This window comes from Gambusia affinis, linkage group LG10, assembly GCF_019740435.1.
Source record: "Gambusia affinis linkage group LG10, SWU_Gaff_1.0, whole genome shotgun sequence".
In the NCBI taxonomy this organism is placed as follows: domain Eukaryota; kingdom Metazoa; phylum Chordata; class Actinopteri; order Cyprinodontiformes; family Poeciliidae; genus Gambusia; species Gambusia affinis.
In genome coordinates this window covers 9,012,218-9,034,701 of record NC_057877.1, presented here as the reverse complement: position 1 = coordinate 9,034,701, position 22,484 = coordinate 9,012,218, and the positions used below count along the sequence as shown (strand labels likewise).

Here is a 22,484-nt window from a genome sequence, read left to right as displayed (position 1 = left end):
TCTGGTGCTGGCTCTACTGGATTATCGTTCCCTGCAGGATTTACTAGGTGTGGGCTGAGCATTACAGGTGGATCAAGAAAGCGCCGACTCGGAATCTGAAACAATTTGAACTGAGTCAGTCTGTGAGGAGTTTCCATGTAGATCCCGGCAGCTGGTGTACTGGTAAGTCCAATCCAGGGACTTACGGACTTGTTTGTGTCAGTGCAGGTTGGCTCCACTCTCTCTCTATCTCTGTGTGCGTCTCGTGCGTTGTGTTATTTTTGTTGCCGTTTCCACGGAGCTGCCGTGCATGTGGGATTTAAACCGAGGTGCGGATGGGATTCGCACACCGTGCCGTCTATTCCCGGACTTATTTACAGATTACGGGATAAAGTAATCTAATAATAGCAGAGGAGAGCTGGAGTGAGCAGTAGTGGGATATGCCTCCAAACACTTGGCAGCACGGCGGATAGTTTTTCAGTGGGAGACGCGCTCAGTCTGCCAGACCAGTGCGGCCATCAGGACGAACTGTTTCAGCCGAGCTGGACAAGCGACACAGATTTCCCCTCAGACGCATTTCTACCTTTACGACATATTTTGTTTTGATTAAACGCAAGAAATAAGTCTATTATTATTTTTGAAAACATCATCTTCAGTACATTTGGTGTAGCTGTAACTTTAATGAAGGAGCATTTAAAGCTTCTGGTCAGGTTTGTCTAATTAAACTCTTTAGATGAAGTTTGCCACCTGTTAAACATGCTTTCGGGTTCATTTTGTTATGTTATTGCACAGCATTGTGCAGTCGAGTTAAAAAAATACACTTGCATACATGCGTGCTTCTGGTGACATCACAAAAGGCAAAGTACCATATATATATATATATATATATATATATATATATATATATATATATATATATATATATATATATATATATATATATATATATATATATATATATATATATATATATATATATATATATATATATATATATATATATATATATATATATATATATATATTTTATAAATTTCGTTAGTTGAGAATTTGATATCCTTTGACAAATATAAGTTGTAGTATATACTTAAAATGTATATATTTAACAGTTCTTAACTGACAAAAATAGTTTATCAGTATGCCAAATTAACAGTATACCCATTCTTTTTAAAAATTAATAGTACATTAGGGACTAACAATCAGATGCAACTAATTGTGCATCTGATTGTACCAAAAATGAAAATAGCTGTTAATGGTAAAAGTATGAGTTTCTACAATCTCAAACCTTTTTGCCTAGTTATTTTTAAGTCAATTAAACCACTAAAATGGGTACATGCGGTATCAATCAAACATTGTGTTTTTTGTTTGACTTTTTTGTTTGCAATATCTGAAGTTTTTTCATATAAGTAGGTAAAATCTTTTGGAAATTTGGGGTCACTACATCCCTTATCTCAGCATCATTTCAATGGTTTCTTTATCGTTTCTTTTTAGAAGAAATGATATGATTTGACATGCAACTCTTGAAAACGCAGCAGCTGTTGGAAGGGAGCAGGCCAAGCTGGATTGGCCAGATTTCACTATCAAAGAGCTTCAGCGATTATTTTTGAGCCCAGTTATGGAAACCCACAGGGTGTGGTTGATTTGTTTTATTAAGATGATTTTCAGGTCCCCACCATGTTTCCTGTTGAACGGCTGCATCACCTGCCAAGAAAGAAAAAAGAGAAAGTAATTGCTCGGCTGTCAGAAGTAAGACGTTCTTTGCGTGTGCTGGGGTAGCATGACTCTGATGTTTTCTGATTTTACACACAGAATTCAGTCGGGTAAAAGAATTCAGGCAGGACTTAAAACATCTTACAACTCCGAAGCAGCAGAAATGCCTCAGACTCTATCGCTGTGTCTTTTTGAATAATTCCAGGTGATCAGCTGGATTCCTGTGCCGCTTTGTCAGCAACCCAAATAACCATAAAGCAGAGTCGGCTCGCTTTTTAAAAATGTACCCTGCAATCAAAATTCACACCTCATATTTCAAGTATTTTTTGGACAATTACATTTCTAGATAAAGGATTAATTTGACACCAGATAGTTGAAACGTTGTGGGCGTACGGATGGTGTAAATCTGTACGGGATACATTAAGTGTTGCTGATGCACTTTCTCTCAGGGGAGAATGGCCCAGTTTAACTGTCACCCTGCAGCTCAGAGGGCTGACATCAGTGTGTGTGTGTGTGTGTGTGTGTGGAGACATAGCAGCGCACAACTCAACGTATCATGTACTGGTACTCTGTGGTCTAGCTGGAGATGATGCATGCTGCCGCTGTGCAGAGGGGGTTTTAGTTTCCTGATGCCGCAAGATCTTAAATGACTTCTTAGAAGTCATCTCGATCAGGCAGACCCATCAGACTCATGTTGTTAAGTGGCTTCCAGGTCTCAGATGAGTGAGAATCACGACAGTAAGGCGGAAAGAAAAGGTTGGGGGAGAAAACAAAACCTCTTAATGGTGTTGTTGGTGTGTAGATTTGAACTCATAAACCCAGCTCAGCCTATTAAGCAGTTTCATCTGGCATCTTTTCTCATTTAAAGATATCTAAATGAGTCAAAACATGTTTTGGTGACTGGTGGTGCCAGATTACAGTCTCTGCCATTATGTCTGTTATTATAATGTCATTCCTCACCTGAAAATAGTTTATTGTTTCCAGCAGTTTTAATGTCTACTTGCTATTAATCTTTATCCAGTGGACCCGGACTGCTTCAGTCACATTACCACCATTGTGGACGGAAAATCGGTATAAACTAAACTTGTAACTTGGCCGGTCATTGTCGTCAGTGTTTACCAAGGTCTTTATCAGTCCTGGTTTCAAAACTGCTCAGCTGCTTTAGAGATGAGACGGCAGAGAAAGTGCCAGAGGCATTTTGAATTTTCTCTCTCTGACTTGTTGGTGCACACTGCCAGTCAGCTGACTTAAAGACAGCTATTACTTTTCATTGCTTGCATCAAAAAAGTAATAATAATAATAATAATTATTATTATTATTATTATTATTAATAAAAAACAGGTTTTGGAAATATTTTGGAGCACAAAAAACATTGACAGGTGTCTGTACAGCAGCTGACAGGGTCAGATAATCAGACTAAATTAGATTATTTTACAGTTTACAGAGTGGAACAGCAAATTAGGATAATATTCCATGCAGTAAACACATTTTAATGATTCAGTTCTATGTAGATACTGTTCTGCTTGGAGAAAGCATCATTAAATCTTCCAGGGATCAATGCTGAACAAGTGAAATACTGCAAAGTCTTAAAATGTTCATTAAGAACAAAGAACTGCCACCACTTTTTGGTTTTGTAACTAAGTTGTTGGTCGAGTCATTTAAAAAAGACGTAATAGATATCAAATAAACATGAGCAACATATGCTTGGGAAGTGGTTGGATTCAAAACTGCAACCTCCATCGAATTACCTGCAGCACATTTTTCCTCTTATCTTCTTCTTCCCTCTGATTGGTGGATCTTAACTATTTAATTGTAACACTGCTTTATCAGCAATTCCAATAATTGTTGATGTGCATTTTTGTGAAGCTGTGATGCTGAAGACCTTTTGCTGGAGGTTGTCCTCACATGCAGACCCAGCAGGCTGATTTGTGATTTTTTTTTTCCACGGCTCCATTCTCAACCCTGAAAAAAGTCGTTGCTCGTCCTGATCGAAAATTTTAAAATGTCACAATCCCCAGATTTTGTTTTTCGGTTCTTCTCGTCTGTCACAAGTTTGCCCTGCGGGATTACACTCCTGCTGCGACTTGTCTGGGTGTGTGTGTGTGCGGGTGTGTGTTTTTTCCAAAGGAACGTTTACTCTTGGGCAGGCTTGTCTGATCAATCATGAGTGATTTGTCAAAATAAGAGGAGGACCTTATTCAACTGGCTGCATTTCTACAAGACCTTGTTGTCGTAACGCAGTAATGACTGTTAGTTGTCTGGTGGCTCAGAGCTAATGATGCGTGTCGCAGCAGGTCGGGAAGAACTGTGCTCACAGCGTGTTTTTAAAGGATTGCCTTCAGCTCGCCTGCATATCAAAATAAAACCTGACAACCTGCTGTCATTATTATGATTACTACTGTTGTTATTATTATTATTTCACAAAATCCGAGCTTGCCTTGCAACAGTACGACCCGGATTTGAACCGGGTTGTGTTTTCCAGTGAATGTTTCACAGCGGCGTCTGTGACAACAGTGTCAGAGGTGAACTCCCTCCCACAACAGGCTTCCTGTTTGGGCCCCCGGTGATGGAACAGTGAACCAGAGCCAACACCCCATCGGGCCAGCCGCCGGCCCGCCAGCGGACATCAGCGTTGGGCTCGCAGCCAGGCGGACGGGGTCGGGGGACGAGCAGGAAAACGGACAGAAGAGCAAGTGATCCAGGGGTGGCGTCCGACCTGTGGAACAGTTAATCATGTAAATCAGTCGCGGCCTCGCCCCTGTGACGCAGCGCGGTGCAGATACACCGTATGGAGACATTGTACTCTAAAGCCTGTGCCTACGCTGGCGTGACTCACTCCAGCTGTTTGACTGTTAACACAGAGTATAAATGTTTTTTTCTTTTGTTTTTTTTCTTTTTTTTATCTAGACGTGTTTGACTCGCCTGGTTGGCAACACAACGTGCGTGTCTGTACACGTTTCCAGTCTGCTCTGTGAAGTTTTCTGTCGTAAGCAGCAGGTTGCCGAAGTATTTGCAGGCTTTTGTTTGGGTTTCGTGAGGCAAACCAACAAGACTTGGTGAAATTGTGTGAGGTAGAAAGAAAAGGACACACGGGGATTTGCAAAAGTTTGCAAAGGGAAATTAAAAAAGCCAGGTGTGTATGTTTATTCAATCCATTTTATGGTGTAGCAAGTCAGAGTCTGACATTGTTGTCAGATTGGACAGTGAGCATCTGTAAATGGCAGTTTTTTAAAATCTTGCTACAGATTCTCAGTTGGACTTTGACTGGGCCATTCTAACACACGACTATACACGTTAACGTCATTGTCCTGCTGGGAGATGAACCCGTCTTTGTGCAGCCTTACATTGTTTATCTCCAATCTTATCAGCATCCATGTCTATTCAACTGTAGAAAAAGCATCCACATGATGTTGCCACCACCTTGCTTCACAGTGGGCACAGTATTCACAGCTATGGTATAGGTCAGGGGTATCAAACTCCAGTCCTCGAGGGCCACTGTCCTGCAGTTTTTAGATGTGCCACAGGTACAAAACACTGAAATGAAATGGCTTAATTACCTCCTCCTTGTGTAGATCAGTTCTCCAGAGCCTTAATGACCTAGTTATTCTATTCAGGTGTGGTGCAGCGGAGGCACATCTAAAAGTTGCAGGACAGTGGCCCTTGAGGACTGTAGTTTGACACCCCTGGTATAGATGCTATGCACAAGGTTTGGTAGTGGAATAAAAAAACAAAAAAATCACAGATTTAGTTTGTCTTAGTTGCCAGCTCAGTTCGAACGTCTGCACTTCTGAAATTGCATGTGACAAAATAAAATGGTGAATTTTATTTTATTTTTTTATTTTAAGCATAAAACTAATTCCTTTTTTGGTAGTTTGTGACTCTCTAGACTTTTTGTAGAAGGTGAATGTTGCCAATCGCTGGGTCAGGTGGATGGCCATGATGTAGGTAGGGTTGCAGCTGTGCCATGCTCTTTCTATTTTTGAATGTTGGATTGAAAATTACTCCATGAGAGTGATCTCTTGGGAACTGGTGGCACTCTGTCTTTATTTAGGGGCATCGCAGTAATGAACACCGCACTTTTTAAAATTGTACTTGCTTTAAAAGAATAAAAGCAGTGTATTATTTAATTCCACCTTTACATTTATCCTCTCCTGTAAGACTAATAGAAGCCCACGGTTGCAATGTGACAAAACGTGTGAAGGCTCAGGCGGCGTGGGACAGTTTTCCAAAGCGCTGCGCTTGAACCTCAAGGGTTTCTGTAGATAAAGCGGAGGCTATAAATATCATCATGCTTCAAGTGGTCGGAGTGTGGAGAGATCCGGCTGCGGGGCTTCCTCAGACACAAGTTCATGTGCAGCACAGTTGTTCACGTCTCGATGTTCAGCTCACCCACCAGCGGCATACTGGCAGAGAAGTGGTTTTAGTCACTCTCTGTTTTTTTTGTTTTTGTTCTCATTTTTGGGAAGTTCATTCTTCCTTCAGAGTAAGCCGCCACCTTTGTTGATAGGTTGTAGTTTAAAGGGAGAGTTTATTCTCGGCAGGTTTGACTGGCTACACAGGAATCAGCATTGATCCAGTAAACAGGAGCTAAGAATCGGTTTTCACGCCTGCCTTTCATAACGTTTCCTCGGACGCGAAAACTCAGACGAGTGCATCTGATGTTGCTCTGAATTATTGTTGCTTTGCTCTCTGAGGTGCCAAAGAAAGAAAACATGATTAAAAGTGGAAAAAAAGCAAAATTAACAGGAAACAAAAATAAATCATTACAGTACAGCGCCTGTCATATTTATTTTTTTAATTTTTTTTTTACCCTTTTTAAAGATTTGCTAAAGCCCAAAAACATTAATCTTTTATTGTAGAACATATTATGACTCAAATTTGGTGTGTCTGGGATATATAAACTAAGAGTGAAGTGAACCACATCACTTCCAATACTAAGACAAGTGGAGGACCTGTGATGCTGTGGGCCTTGAGAAGCATGCACTAAGACCTCTTTAAAAATATCACTTTTATTTACTAAAAATACCAGGACTTATTGTTTCAAAAATATGTCAGTCTCTCTGACAACTAAAAGTGTTATTTCTTAACCGTTTATTTTCCACCACTGAACAAATAACCAGTTTTATACAGGAATACTTTGCTCAAATCTGCAGGTCTTTATTTACAAAAGCTGTATTTAGTCATGAAAAATATATTTTTATTAATGAACTTTTCTGTATGTTGAAGAGTTTCAGCAGTTTTGTCTGGTAAAGACATTGCATAACCTTGTTTCACAATGTTTGACTGCATGGGTGGGCCCTTCCTGATTAATTAGCAGGGAAGAAAAGAGGAAAAGGAAGTTAAATAAAACACTTTAAAGAAATGCATCACACTAAAGTGGGATCAGAAAATGTCAAAGATCTGGGGCAGAAACTTTGTCGCCAGTCAGAACAGGAATTAGTGCTGAGAAGGATTTTTATTTACGAGGCTCAGTGTGTTTTAGAAAATCCTGAAATTATATTTCTGGAAAACTCAGACGCTAACCTAAATGTGCTGTTTTTGAATCAGGCCGTGGATCATTCTGTTGTATCAAGGCTTTCTTGACGTTGGCATCAGTGACAACACCAACTGGTAACAAAAGGTGAACAAAAGTCATTTTCTCGTGAATAGTGTCTGGTTTCCCCAGTGTGAAAGGTGTTGCTGGTAATGTAGCAAAACTCAGTTCTCTGGAAAATTACAGCTGCTGCCAACTGTGTCAACATTTTTTCCATTTTCTCAGGAAATAAAGTTCTATCATGTCAGTAGTATACTCCGTGAAGTGAGCCAAACGCCAAGTCACAACTGTAGCTGGTGGAGGTAATTAAGTATTCAGCAGTAAGAGGCGATCATGTTTCCTTTAGCAGGATGAAGATCTAAAGAGAAAGACATGTGACACTTCATAAAAGCTAAGATTTCACCCCCGGTCCCACGTGGTTTCAAAGTTATGGCTCAGTCATAGTCAGCCAAATAATACGCTAAGAATGACAAAGCGGTACAATAAAAGCCCAAACACTCTGGTGTCGCTTTGTGGAAAATGTTAGCGGTGGTTGACAGGAAGTTGAACCTGCAGCCTAAAACAATGAAAGTTTATGGGAACCAAATGTGAGTCAGAAACAAACAAAACTGCACTGAGCTCACTGTGACGCCTCACCTGACCTGACGAGGTCTGACTCGGTGTCTGACCGAAATCTGATGCCAGCATTTAAACTGTGGCTGCTTGAATTCAACCTGAAGTGTGAGAGTGACGCGTCGATGAGCTGTTCCCGAACAAAAGCGTCCCTTTGAAAAGTCCAGGAGTTAAGAGTTCCCGAGGCAGCTGTCAGAGGAAGTGTGCTGTGCTGTGCAAAAGTATTCACACCCAGCGCATTTTGCTGGGATTTTATGGGACAGACCAACACAGAGTGAGCGCATTAATGTGAACAGGAATCAGAAACAAAATTGCTTCATTGGCTTCTACTGAGGAATTTCACTAAAGCACTAAAAGTGTAAGGAAATGCGTATGATTTTATAAACCTTATAGGATAATATAGGAACAATATATAGATGCATTAGCAGCAAAGTTATTTTTTGAAAAACAGAGAGGGAAAAAAAAACCTTGATGTGATGATGCAGAAATGCTTATTTTATTCTGGTTTTCAATAAAAGTTGCCCATAAAAATCTGAAATTTGTGGCACGAATTTGTATTCAGCCACCTCTACTCTGACGCCCCTAATAAAAATCAAGTGCAACACATTATTGCACTATTTATGTGCAAAATCTAAATCTGAAGCGCGTCATAAATACTCCCGTGCTCTGAACATCTCGTTGAGATGAACATCACCGTGAAACACAGCGGTGACACCATCGTGCTGTGAAGATTTTTGTCTTCAGCAGGAACAGAGTCAGTGTTTTAGGGAAGAAGAGTCGAGCAGAAACTGCCACGGAGGTTCACCTTTCGGCATTTAACAATGACGTCAAACAGAAAACCAGAGCTACAGCGGAACGGTTTAGCTCAAAGTATATTTTTGTCTTGTTACGGTCCAGTCAAAGTATAGGCCTCAATTGAAAACTGCTGTCTACAGACGCTCACTGTCCAGTCTGAGTGGAAATGGAGAGAACGATTTTAGTCTCTAGATGTGCGAAAGCACCCCAGTGGATTTGCAGCTGTAATTACAGCAAACAAAGGATCTGCAAATTATCACCTTAGCGACTTAGACATAAATGCATGCCACACTTGTCAGATTTTCTGAACAAAAGAGGAAAAAAGTGGGAAAGCATGTACAATTTTTCTTAAATTTTTCATTGCGTTGGTGTAAAACAAGGAGTCTCGATAGCTGCAGAGCGCTGTTTTAGTTTCAGCAGAGTTTCAGCTGCTCACGAGTCTGACATGAGGATAAACAGAGGCGAGGAGAACACGGGACGTCTGCTCCTCCGTCACTGCAGCCGTTCCGACCCGTCTGCACCATGTGAGGCCACATGTCAGAAGCTGCAATAAAAAAAAAACAAACAAAGAAAAAAAAATATGCAGTCTTTCACTTCAGCTGTGGCACTCGGCCTCCTTTCAGGACGTCGCCGGTCTGACAAGATGAGCCGTCCTGCACAAGTGGCAGCTTGTCCCAGTGTGTCAACCAACAACAAGGGCGGGAGTGCGGTGGTGGTTAGTCACAAATCACACACCGAGAGCCGAGGCAGTCGGGTGGGGAGCGTCGAGTGTGTGCGCTCTTTGGTTGTTGCCTGTCGAGGAAACCTGAAATCTGTCGTTTTTGCCGTCTGTCAACAGGCGAGGGCTTGGCGGCGTGTTTCAGAGGCAGCATCTCTGTCGCATCCTCCCTGCGTTTTCCCCTGGGAGCAAAAAATAATAATAATTCAGCAACAGTTGCACAGCAGTCGTGCGAACCTGCAGTTTGTGTGCACACGAGTTTGTTTGTTTTTTCTCCCCCCCTCGACATCTGCTAACAAGTCAGCTTTGTTTAGGTGTGTGTGTGTGGGCATGTGTGTGTGTGTGTGTGCTGGGATAAAGGCCCTTGATGAATTTTGAATGAGGCCGCTCTGCACAGTTAGTCAAAACAGATTCAAACTCTTGGAAGAAACGGTAACGCTCCCGCAGTGAGTGGCCATGATCTGCATGCATCATTCCCCAACCTAAGCTGAGCCCCCCTCCGACGCCTAACCCACCCACCGCCTTCGCCGCCCTCCGCTTCTCTTCTCTCTCTGCAGCTTGAACCCCACAGAGCCCAGAGGAAGCTGCTTCTTATCAGGGAGTTGGGGGGGGCGGGAGACAGGAAGATGCTGTGAGAGTGTCGGTGGTGGGGTAGGAGGGCAGAGTGGCACTCTGCAGATTTTCACTCGACATGGGCTTCCTTTGTGCGGCTGACTTGTAGCTACAGCTGTACGCACTGCCAGACTCATAACAACAAAGTTCCATTTGTCTCGGTTCGTTCAGTTCGAGGTTCTGATAAATGCCTCCTTCAGAATTCGGCGAGAAGGACATGTTCTTCCAGGACGTCGTCCTTTTCTTACGGCGCTTTTTCATCTTCTGAGGTCGCTGTCATTTTCTGCTCCAGTTTTGATCATTTCTCTCTTTTTTTCTTTCTTTCTTTTTTGCGTTTAATCCGTCTCCTTTGAGAGTGTCCCGAAGTTAGAGACTGGATTTTCATCTGCTCTTGCGGTCCTTTGTGAAAAGAGCTTGAACTTTTCCCCCTAACGCTGTCCATAATGTTGGGATTATTTTCACTATTTGTCCAATAAAACAAATTGTTATTTACTTCCGAATTTGACTGAGCTTTATCTATTTTGTACAGAAGAACTGGCAAAACATTTAATCTCTAAATGTGCTCAGTTGGTGGAGAAACATTTAAAAAGACCGGCTGCTGTAACGCAGAGAAGGGTGCTTTGACAAAGCATTGAATCAGCCACACTTTCCACATTTCTATTTGTGAAAGAAAAAATTGAAAATCATGTAGATTTTTTCTTCTTTCTGTTGCTGTGTCACATACAGTACTAATAAAACGCAGACAGATTTGTGGTTTAAAGGGTACAAATACTTTTACGAGGCACGGCACGTCTATTCGTTTTGGGTTCGAACTTTGTCGAGGAAAGGGAATCGGCTTCCTTGTTTCACTCTGGTTCTCCTCCCTGCGTAGTGATTATCCACCAACATTCAAGCACATCACAGCAGAAAAAGCGAAGAGAAACTAGGAGTAGGAGGCAAAGCTGCTGCCCTTTTCACTTTCTGAGGGAATATTTCTAAGAATTTCTTTTAAAATTCAGTGAGAACCTCTCTTTCTCTTTCTCTCACCCCCTTTGATTATTCATAGATCTCCTTGTATCTTTGGCAGAACCCTGAGAATGAAGTCCTCCAGCATCCCCCAGCACTAGCCGGCCAGCATGGCTCCTGCTCCTCCTTCCAGAGAGGACACCAGCAGCTCGTTAGCTCTGCGCTGGAGGCTAACGCCGACATAGATACCCATCAACTTCAAGCTGAACCAATTCAGGCTCGAGTCCTGGTTAAGCATCTAAATAAGCTGCTGACAAGATCCATCCAGACTCGGGTGGGTTTTTCAACCATGCGCTACCTGTGATTTTTGGGCGTCAGAGCTGGACGGTGCGGCTCCTCTGCGCGTCGACTGACCCCGGACCCTGAGCCATGTCTCTTCTCTTAACTCTAAGCATCGTCTGTGGATTGATGCTCCAGCATTATTTCGGTCTGCTCAGCGCTCAGTACTGCGTCCCACGGAAGACCGTCAACTACCAGAGTAAGTCACCAGCTCTCCATTAAACACGGAAACTTGGAGCAGTTTGATTCGCTGCATGCATTTGAATATTTTACACGTGATGTACGATCCCGATGGAAGGCTTTAGCTGCTTTATGTTCTTCTCTTTTCTGCTGCAAGTGACAAGTTTATTAGTTTCTCAACAGATTTGCATTTTGGTTTTTGTTGTGAGAGCATATTTTATTACTGTACTTTTTTTTTTTTTTTCCCAAGGAGTCGAGAGAATTGCGAAGCAATGCAAACTTTTTTTCTCTGCCCAGGTCACCTGAATTTGTTCAAAGAAGACGGGATCTTCAATTACTCAGCTATGCTGATCAGAGACGACCTGGGCGTGGTGCTGCTGGGGGCCAGAGAGGCCATCTACGCTCTGGATATCAACAACATCTCAGACCAAAAGGCCGCGGTGAGGACCTGTGCAGAGTTATTACGTCTGGAGTAAAGAAAATGTCTGCAGAGAAGTTTACATATTAACTGCATTTCCCACTATCTCGCTCTTTTTACTGCTTGGTGAAATGCTGCAGCAAGAAAGTTAATCCTTTGTTGAATTTTTATGGCGTTTTACTGCAGTGATTAGGCCAGAAGATCAAATATTTAGCGAGCTACTCAAGGCTGGACTTGCCTGGTTGCTTGAAGCAGTTTGCAGCTTTTTTTTTCTTTTTTTTTTGTAGACTTTGACCCCTTAGAAGTAGGCGAGTCAGTGGTGGTGTGGAAGAAAACAATGGGAGAATTGACCTAAAGACTTTCCCATCAACTCAGGTTACTGAATTAATAAAAAATTACACTCTAACGTGCTGCTGTCATCATAAGATTTAGTCTTTATTGTGTTTTGTTTCCTCTTAGTACCTGAATGTTTTATGACCTCTGACACCTACATCACAGGTGTTGCGTATTTGTCTCGTGTTGATTCAGGTAAATGTCCTAGCATTACCTTCCTATCCGTCTGGTAACTGTAGAGAGCACAAATTGAACACCAGCTCTGACCAAATATTAATGTTACTCAGTCTCGTTATACATTATGCAGACACTCTGTCTGCATGGATGAAGATTCACTACCTCAACAGTGAGGTAAACTTCGGCTGATAGCGCCCTGACCTGACCTCTTCATGAGTTCATTATCTGCTAATTGAACGTGAAACTTTTAGCCCAAGATTGTGAGATAATCATTAAATATGAGAAAATGAATAAACAAGACATTGCTGCAAAAAACCGACAGGATTTGGTGTTGCACCTAATCCTTTGATATTCCTGTCTAGTGCATGTTTTAGAAACACGAGACAAAATCACAAACTGTCTCTCAGTGACTTTAGCTTTGCAGTTGATCTAAATCAACCAGTTACCTCTTCAGAGCACAGTAGTCTGCTGAAAATAAAACTACCTAAAAAATACAATTATAGTATATGTAAAGTAAAAATGTCTAGACTTTTAAGAAAATACAATAAAATGAAGTTCTGGATGTGTTTTGCTTTTTAAAAGATCTTGTATTGTTGTTATTTGGGGAAAAAATAGCAAGAAAGCTTGATGATGGGACAAAACTTGCAAACTGGCATCACTTTGAGCTCCACTGAAGTCAACAAAACTGTAGATTTTTGTTTAGTATTTTCTGTTTTTTGCTAAGTTTCAGCAAATTCAAGAGTGCCTCTGGTGTGGTTCATTCAGCATTCTGAGCGAAAGTGGGACATGCGCAGTGACGGCCCTTGTTGTTAAAGACAAACAAAACATTTTAAGTAGGAAATTGCTGCAGGGCTGCAAGACGACTACCGCATGCTTTGACAGGATTCCCTCCGTCTGTTGATGCAGGTGTATTGGCGGGTCACCGCGGAGAAGCAGAGGGAGTGCACGTACAAGGGAAAACACGCAGAGGTTTGTGCTGCACCTTCCAAAGCAAAGCCTGTCTAATGTCTAATTCTGGAGCGAGGATGCAACCTAAAGGACGGCTGCTGCCTGAAAACCGCCTGCTGCCTCGGGCACTTTCTGTTAATCATTTATATGAGAGTTTAGTTTTTTTTCTTTTTCCTTTTCAAGTCTGCATGCAGAGCTTTCTTTGAAGTCCTGTGCTTATAGCTTTGAGCTGACCGTCCAAATAAAGACGGAGGGAGAAAGCATTCACATTCACATCCTTGACCTTTTGCCCATCAGCAGCTCAGCTCTGAGCAGCCTGCGTTTGCGACTGTACATGTTTGGCATGTTTGTGATTTGAAGGCTGAACTAACGATCGCCGACCTTGGCGTTCCCTCTGGTGGGTTTTGTTGCAGGTGGAATGCCGCAACTACATACGAACGCTGCACAGAGTGAACGACACTACACTCTACGTTTGTGGCACAAACGCCTTTTCTCCAGTGTGCGATTACATGGTAAGCGTGCTTTATTGAACGCATTAGGTCTCTAGGAGTGTAAAAACAGGCCCTTTTTTTTTTTTTGACGTTTTTGATGTTAATCATTTAAAAATATCTGCCTCCACATAGAGAATGGTTCAAGTTGCATAAAGTTTTGAAGAGAAAAAAACGCTTTAAAATATTTTTGTTTTTTTTTCTTGCAAAACTGCCCCTGAAGCAATAAATTTCATGTCCTGCCTTTATTAGTCCACATTTCTATTGTTTCTGACTTCCTGTGGTGAGTTCCTTAGTTCATTCTGTGAGTGCACTGTTCTTTGCAAAAGTATTTATTTGGAGATTTTGGATGTCTCACATTTTGCCAAGTTACAACTTCAATCTGTATTTCATTGGAATTTTATTTGACAGATGAACTTTTTGGTAAACATTCAAAATGCTTTCTGTGTGGTATCTCAATGACCTTGAGAAATCCCCGTTCTCTGCCAGTTCCTGTTTGGTAAATGTCAATATAGGTAAAAAAAAAAATATTTGCGTGGTAGGATTATTAAACCAATTAGACCTGATGGGGAGGATAGATTGGGCTACTAGGCGCTCTTGCAAAAAACAACTGGCAAAATCTTTGACTCTAGAAACAAAATCTTAGAGGTGGTAGCCAGTTGCTAAAAACATCTCTGAAAAATGCTCAGCTTTTTCTTTTCAACAAATTTTGAAGGAATTGCTTTAAAAAGATGAACTCTGAAGCTGTTGACAAATGCCAGTCAAATTGGAGCCGGTAAATATTTGCAGCAGCAACATTATGTAAGTAGTGTTGCTGCCTATAAATGACTACAGTGCTCTTGCTTATTTTAATGAGGTAAGACAACAGCCGGTGCCACTGTACCACTGCAGTCACTCACACACTCTATTTTTAGCAGCAGTTGACTGAAACTAAGAAAAGAATTGATCAGGGATTTGAAAGATGTAGGAACACTTGTCAGCATGTTCATGTTTTCATCCTGGCTAACGGTTGTCAGACACGGTTTCTGTTTTTGTGGCTGAATCGTTAGAATCAACGGACAAAGAGGGGATTATGCCGAAGCCTCGTTTCACACCAACACGTTTGTTACCAGGAAGTTCTTCCTCTTTCCGATGCGAAATAGGAAGGAAACAACACATTTCTTTGTTCGACCCATTATTTTGATTTATGTCCTGTTTAATGCATTTTGGCAGCACATTCGCATTTCGGGGAATGGAGCGATCTTAGCTGCACACGGGGATGCTGTCTGAACTGGACAACTTTGTTTTTAAAAGTAGATGCAATCTGACACACTGAGGCATCATAAAACATAAAACAGATCTATATAATCTGTTTTGTGCTTTGATTTAAAAATAATTTATTCTGTTTGACTTTGAAGTTAAGCTACTTCAGAGAATAGAAACTCCGTTTATAATAAAGTTGAAGGACAAAGGCAGAAGATGAGAGTTGCAGACGATACGTGAACATAAGAACATGCTTTAAAAATGCATATTTAAAGTGATGTTGGCTTAAAATATTTTAAAACTACTATTTAAGACAATACAGATCCCCTGTAATGATGGATTTCCTCACATTGGGTTGAAATGGTAAAAAAAGAAAATGAGTGATAAAACTCAGTGACTGCTAACATTTTACAGAGATTCAGGGTCATTAGCCTGAAGATGCAGCTAACAGTAACAGGCTTTAGGGGAAAAAATCTTTATTCATTGTGATCTAAAGTTGTTCGGTTAAAACTGAGATGTGCATACGGAAATATGCAACATTACTGGCTAAAAGGTTTCCTGTATTGTACATTGCTGACCACATTTATTGGCACCCATGGTAAAGATGCACATCAAAAAAACATAAAAATAAACAGATCTTTTATTGACAAACTTGGAAAGTGGGGACATTATTTCCAACCTTTTTGGAAAGGTTAGATAACATTTTCTAACATTTGTGATCTTTGTCTATAATGCTCTCTTTTCTTTAGCTCACCCCTCGAGTTTTCTGTAAAGTTTAGACTCAGACAGAAGGAGCCTGGTTGTTTACATTTCCGTTGTGTTTTGTCTTTGTCTGTCGGACCAATGTCACGGGGAAAGACCCAGTGATTACCCGTTTTGTGCTTACTTGAACATCCCATCAGATTTTTACACACACTTTAAAACGATCGGACATTTACATATATTTACAGGTAAAAGTCCAAGCAGGGTTGTGCAAACTCCTCCACAGTTGGGTACATTTATGATTAGGACAGAAGAGGCTTTTTCCCTTGGCGTCCATCTTAAACGTCCAGTCCAATGGTGCCGTTCTCCAGGGACGAGCTTTGGAGATTTCTCCTCCTCACTGTGTGGTGACAAAATAAATATGAAAGTAGTAGCAGACCTTTTGAGTCACGTCACATTTATGCCCCAGAGAGACGGGGAGTAATGAATTGCTGAATAGAAGTTCAAAGAAACTCTGATTAACTTAAGAAAGTAAAGTATAAATGAAAAAAAAATGCAATTACATTTTATTTCAAAGGGATTTCTACAGGTTCCCAATAATTGTGCCACTGCTGAGTTAATATAAGACAATTATGTCTTGGGATTAAATTTCCCCACTGAATAAATGTACACAAATTCAATAGTTTTTTTCTTCTTCTTCAGAGTGAGATTGCCCTGCTGCATCAACAGCTAAAATGGATCTTTTTTTTTGTAATTTATTTCATTAATTTTTTTTTATCTTTACCAGGGTGCCAATAATTGTGGCTAAATGTATTTAGCTTACTTCGTTGTGCAACCAGGGAGCTCTTATTTTAACCACGGTTCTGAATAAAACGTTTTCCATCTTTGTCCTGTTTCTGTCCTGCCCTCCGTCTCTTTGTTTCCGACAGACGTTTGCAAATGGCCAGCTGACCCTGAGTGGAAAGCAGGAGGAGGGAAAAGGGAAGTGTCCTTTTGATCCCTTTCAGAGATACTCCTCCCTCATGGTCGGTGAGTGTCAACACAGATGTTTCGCACAGCATTCGTTCTCCTTGCAGTCGCTTATCGTTTGGTGGTGCCTCCTCACTCTGCATACAGTGCATGCTAATATGTCAACATGCAAAGTTCGCCCAGTTCATTAGAGGGTATATTAATGCTTTATTGTTTTATTTTGATGAGAATGAAGGATTTCCAGGAATGCTTACCCCTCTATTGTTCCTATCCAACAGGAACTGAGCTGTACTCTGCTACATCTATCAACTTTCTGGGCTCTGAGCCTGTGATTCTGCGCAGCTCAAATTCGGCTCTTCGCACCGAGTTTAAGAGCTCCTGGCTCAGTGGTGAGTTATCAACTCACTAAACAAACCAATAAAACACCTTTAAGATATGCATTTAGGTGTTTTTATTCATGCTGCTGGGGTTTTTATTTGTCATCGTTTGATTTTAGAGCCGAACTTTGTCTACATGGACTTCTTGGAGGAGAGCCTCGACAGTCCCGATGGGGACGACGACAAGGTGTACCTGTTCTTCAGCGAGAACGCCATGGAGTACGACTTCTACAGAAAAGTCACGGTGTCCAGAGTGGCCCGCGTCTGCAAGGTATCATGGCAACGCAGCGTTGCATAAGAGCGTTGGAAGCGACGTCCGAGCCACGGTTGGGGTTAAACGTGGCAGCTTGTTGTTGTCTTGGTTTAGGGAGATATGGGCGGTCAGCGGACGCTGCAGAAGAGATGGACCTCGTTTTTGAAAGCCCGTCTGGATTGTTCCTTCCCTGGACCCAGCTTGCCCCCCATTGTCCAGGACGTCTTCCTGCTAAGGCAGAAGGACTGGAGGAAGAGCGTCTTCTACGCCGTCTTCACACCTCAGTCGTGAGTGTTTACTGCCGGAGCCACGCGCTTCTATGGCTGCGTGTGGGGGTTGAATTTAGTTAATGTCAGGAGGCTGCTGATCTGTCAGACTGGAGGGAGAATCAAAAGCATGAAGCTGAAGAAAAATCTATAAATTATGGAGTGTGTGTCGGGGGACCGGAAGACAAAAGAAAACACTTCTGTTGTTAATTTGCTCGTGTTTACTTTGCATAATTCTCCGCCGTGTGTTTCAGGAGCTTGTCTCAGATCTCTGCGGTGTGTGCCTTCACCGTTGCTTCGATTCGAGAAATTTTTAATGAGGGAAAGTTTAAGACATCTGTTGCCGTGGAGACGTCCCATGTGAAATGGGTGATGTACACGGGGGAGGTGCCGGAGCCCAGACCGGGAGCGGTAGGTTAACGGAGCTTTCTGCTGTCTGATATCGTGAGGATAAACTCACACAAATCAAAACATTGATTTCAATGTTTTGAATTTGCTGCTTTTTTCAGTGCATCAACAATATGGATCGTAAAAAGGGGATGAATCGCTCCCTGGATTTACCGGATAAAACCCTCCAGTTCATCAGAGACCGGCCCCTGATGGACGAGGCTGTCCGTCCGCTGACTGGGGGGCCGCTGCTGCTCAAGAGGGGACCCTTACTGACCCGAATCGTGGTGGACAGCGTGCTGGCTCTGGACGGGGACACTTACAACGTCATGTTTATCGGAACTGGTGAAACAATTCATCCTTACATAATGTCTTGTCTTTTTGTACAACCACGAATATGGAAGTATTTATGACTCGGTAGAGTGGTGCATCAAAAAAATACACAGATTTAAAAAGCACAATGTGGTAACTCTGGAGGAGCTGCAGAGATCCACAACTCTGGCGTCAGAACCTATTGATAAATCTGGCCTTTATGGAAGAACAGCAAGAATAAAGTTGTTGTTGGAAGAGAGCAATAAGGTCTTTTTCAAATTTAGAAGATTCCATGTAGGAAACACCACAAACATGTTGTTCTGTGGTGAAAAGATAAAGTGACTTGTTTGCAAAACAGTGTTGATAGGAAGATGGATGAAGCGAAGTACTGGACAATTCTGGAAGACTACTGCAGAAAACGTTAGACCGGGACAACGACGACTCTAAACATGCCGCCAGAGATAAAATGAAGTAGTTTTGATCAACACGTATTCACATGTCAGAATGGCCCTGTCAAAGCCCAGTCCAGTTGAGAAGCTGTGGCAAAATACGTATATTTTAATATCCACTTTACAAATATGCCCTACTTTGTGTTGATGTAAAATATATTGAACGCTCCTGTTTTGTCTCCTTGGCAGAAAACGGCTACATTCAGAAGGCCGTCAACTTTGACGGAGAGATGTTCATCATCGAGCAGATTCAGGTGTACGAAAACCCCGAGGCCGTCAAGGTCTTACGCCTCTCATCAAGCAAGGTAACAACGGCGCATGTAAACCGGTCGCAATAAGTAACTAATCGCACGAAGAGCTAAAATGAGCTCGATAATTTCTATTCTGATCATTTATGTTTTTTGAAGGGTCATTTTGTTACACATTTTATGTGTGGTTTTTGTTTCAGTTGTATTTATGGTTTTGTTTTGGTTGTTGTTGAATATTTAAAATATCTTCCAGTTCCAGGGTTGAGTGTTGTTTATAAAATTAAAGTTTATTAGTCTTGCATTATTATTCCATTGTCAATATATTACCTGAAAACGATCCCAAAACAGCAATATTATTGGTCATCACAATAATATCTGGCACAGTTTACCGTCCAGCAAAATTTATTATCATGGCCTAAATGATGAGGACAAAACAAAAGTGGCTAAATATTTAATATAATATTTCTGTTTCCAAAGGGTCAGCTCTATGCTGGTTCTGAATCTGGTGTCGTCCAGATGCCGGTCAGTAACTGCAGCCGGTACCAGTCTTGCGAGGACTGCATCCTGTCCAGGGATCCTTACTGTGCCTGGGACTCGTCCGCTGAGCGGTGCTCCTCCGTCTCCAGTCTGTCTGCGTCCCCCGAAGCCGCAGTCCAGAGTCTGAAGGAGGGGAACGTGTCACAGTGTCCTCCACCAGGTGCATCCATCATGAGTCCCGCCGGTTTTATGAGTTTCATAAAACCTCCTGCTGCTGGAGGTTAACCTCCTCCTGGGTTAACCTCCTGCTTTTGTGTGTGACGTTTGCAGATCCAGTGCCAGCTGTGGACGTTGCTCTAATCCCAGGGAACAACATCCAGCTGCCTTGCCAGCGTCACTCCGACCTGGCGGAGGTCCACTGGAGGTTCTCTGACCTCCAGGTTTTATCTACACACAAATACTACATCTACAGCGACGGCCTCCTCATCCTGAACACGACCGCATCGGACGCAGGCTCGTATTTCTGTGACTCGGTAGAGCAGATCAACAGCAGGATGTACAACAGGACTGTGGCCGTTTATCATTTACAAATCTCCTCTGAGCCAGTCAGCCCCACTCCCGGCATAGCAGCCACAAAATACTTCATTCAAACTCTGAAAACGGCTGCAACTGGGTCACAGCCGGACCTGGAGAGCGAGGACCCGCCGACGCCTGAGAATCAAAGCGACTCTGGGAGAATGAGTCGCCTGGAGGTGGCCGTGGCTCTGCTGTCGCTGCTCTGCCTCTCTCTCGTCGCCGTCATATTGTGGTTCTGGAAGCGAGGGCACTGGAAGTGCTTCGGGTTGGCGCAGAGCTCCAAGGGCGGCGAGGGGAAGCGGCCGCCGTCAGACTACACGCACAACCAGAACAGAAACTCTGAGATTAAGCTCCTGGGGGCGGAGGTCAAACCGTGCACCGCCAACAATAATCACACCACTGTGGACTTCAAAAAGAACGGGGAGTACCACTTCCCACCTCTGGCCAACATTTCCAATCTGAACGGTCTGGGATACATCCATGACGAGTCGGAGATTTGACTCTGCTGAGGCTCAGTACTAGGTCTGCATCGGTGCAATAATAATGTACTTGCAATATGTTGTTCAGGTACGTCTCAATAAATTGCAATTCAAACAAGAAGCTAATTTATTTCAGTAATTCAGTTCAACGTCATGCCACTGTGTAGATTCATACTACACAGAGTAGTGTTTGTTTTAGTCAGTTTTGATAATATAATAAAAATAAAGTTTTTATTATTTATTATCCATCAATTGTCCCCAGGCTGACGATCCCTGTTGCTTTTCCTACCACACTTTTTCCTTCTACTCAATTTTCCATCAATATGCTTGAAAACAGTCCTCTGAACAACTTCCTTTAGTGAATTACCTTCGATCAATGACTGAGTCCTGAACAAATGTCAAATCAGCAGCATTTCCCATGAATGTAGAGGCCATAGCATGATCTTAAAATATTTCTTTCATTGGTTTTACTTTTATAAATGTTTTATTATCCCTAAATTACAAGGTTAGATCAATATTTATGCATAGTTTCCCATTCTGAACCGAACTACTGAAATAGATCAACTTTAAAAAGATCTTCCAGTTTATTGAGATGCGCCTTTAGATGGTAAATGGGCTCCTGTTTCTTTCCTGGGTGATTTCTAATGTTTTTTTTCAGGCAGCTGATATTCTCTAAAAAGACATTTAACTTGATAAATACCCACTCCAGAAATGTTTTTTTTACACTCATATTTTTGTATAATCCCAATCTGTGAATACGATCTGTGTAATATTTCTGTACAGTCAAGCTATTTTTCTTTTGTTTTGACTATTTATTGGAGGAAATCCCCATTTTCTGTTTTTATCCTCTCTGATCTTTGAAATGAACATGTAGCATCTTGGTGACTGATCTCCAAGCCCAATTCATTTCATGGATCCTGCCGTATGAAATCAACAGGGGTCATTTTTTCATTGCTCTTTGGTTGAGTTAATCTTCCTGCCTCTACTTTTTCACCACTCATTCAGTAAAAAAAGAAGCCATATGTACTTCTTAACGTAAATCACCATTTTGTTTTGATAATTACATCCTCCTCCAGTCGGGAGGCAGTTCTTTATTCCTTTCGGTGGGGTTCACACAGCTTTACTTCAAATTGTACATTTGTGTTACTCTGAAAAAGTCAAAAGCTGTTGCAGGGATGTAGAGGTGTGGGTGTGAATTTCTGGTGGGATATCAATTGTGCGGTTCAGCATATGTATAAAAATAGGGGTAGTGAGGGGTTTAACTTGGAAACACTGCCTTGTAAAAATGAATACGGTAATAAAAAAAAATATTTGTGATGATTTTCTTTTTTCTTACACAGTTGAGACCTTTGAGATTTCTCTTATCAGGAAGTCTTGAGAACAGAAGAACATAAATCTCACTGTTCTCAGGTAATAGTGACAAAAATCCTTTTTTTTTTTCTTTTTTTTCCACACCCCCACACTTGAATCTATCCTGTTGATATAAAAGCGATGCGTCGAGATTCTCATTAAATATTTACCAGCGTGGTATAAAGAAGTCATGTACATAATTAGGGATCAAAAATTGCTTCTGGGCGATACGAAAAAAAAAAAAAAGATCGCTGCTGCTGTTGAATACGTGGATTATTTCAATACTCCATCAGCCAATTACAGCTGGTGCCACAAGGCTTAGAAAGACTGGCTCATACCGATTTATCAGTAATGTTTACAGTCCATGAATCCTAGATTTGTTCTGAGTTTCAGAATCACTAAAGCACTTGGTGTCGTCCAGATGCCAGGTCTTTTTAAAATTAAAAATGAAATTCCTTAAAATTCTCATGTTACAAATTTAAAAGTCATAGTATTTTATTTAGTGTTTATGACGCACCAACACAAAGTAATACATAACCGCAAAGCAGAAAATTAGGCATAATTTTAAACAAAAAAAAACTAAATCTGCCTTAAGTCAACATTGTGTTCA

The 22,484-nt window shown here is 41.6% G+C and overlaps 1 protein-coding gene and 1 long non-coding RNA gene across 2 annotated transcripts; one reads left to right on the top strand and one right to left on the bottom strand.

Annotated features, from left to right (window-relative positions):
- si:ch211-129c21.1 (uncharacterized protein LOC563087 homolog) lies at positions 1 to 21,841 on the top strand. Its single transcript, XM_044129068.1, has 14 exons — positions 1 to 162; positions 11,026 to 11,442; positions 11,721 to 11,863; positions 13,258 to 13,320; positions 13,713 to 13,811; positions 16,661 to 16,760; positions 16,979 to 17,089; positions 17,197 to 17,348; positions 17,445 to 17,617; positions 17,851 to 18,007; positions 18,106 to 18,328; positions 18,934 to 19,049; positions 19,470 to 19,689; positions 19,800 to 21,841. The coding sequence occupies exons 2-14, from the start codon at positions 11,334 to 11,336 to the stop codon at positions 20,543 to 20,545; spliced, it is 2,412 nt and encodes an 803-aa protein (XP_043985003.1). The 5' UTR covers positions 1 to 162; positions 11,026 to 11,333; the 3' UTR covers positions 20,546 to 21,841.
- Positions 15,658 to 16,654, bottom strand: LOC122838427. The gene is made up of 2 exons (XR_006371890.1): positions 16,555 to 16,654; positions 15,658 to 16,131 (listed from the first exon to the last, which is right to left on the bottom strand). It is a non-coding gene; the product is annotated as an uncharacterized LOC122838427 (long non-coding RNA).
- Positions 21,842 to 22,484: the final 643 nt, after the last annotated feature.

What these genes read in the sequence shown, in the direction of transcription:
- si:ch211-129c21.1 (XM_044129068.1), top strand. Translation starts at nt 11,334, where the DNA reads ATGTCTCTTCTCTTAACTCTAAGCATCGTCTGTGGATTGATGCTCCAG. An exon ending in TCTCAGACCAAAAGGCCGCG is followed by an intron (nt 11,864 to 13,257) that starts GTGAGGACCTGT and finishes CTGTTGATGCAG; the next exon opens with GTGTATTGGCGGGTCACCGC. An exon ending in TAAGAGCTCCTGGCTCAGTG is followed by an intron (nt 17,090 to 17,196) that starts GTGAGTTATCAA and finishes GTTTGATTTTAG; the next exon opens with AGCCGAACTTTGTCTACATG.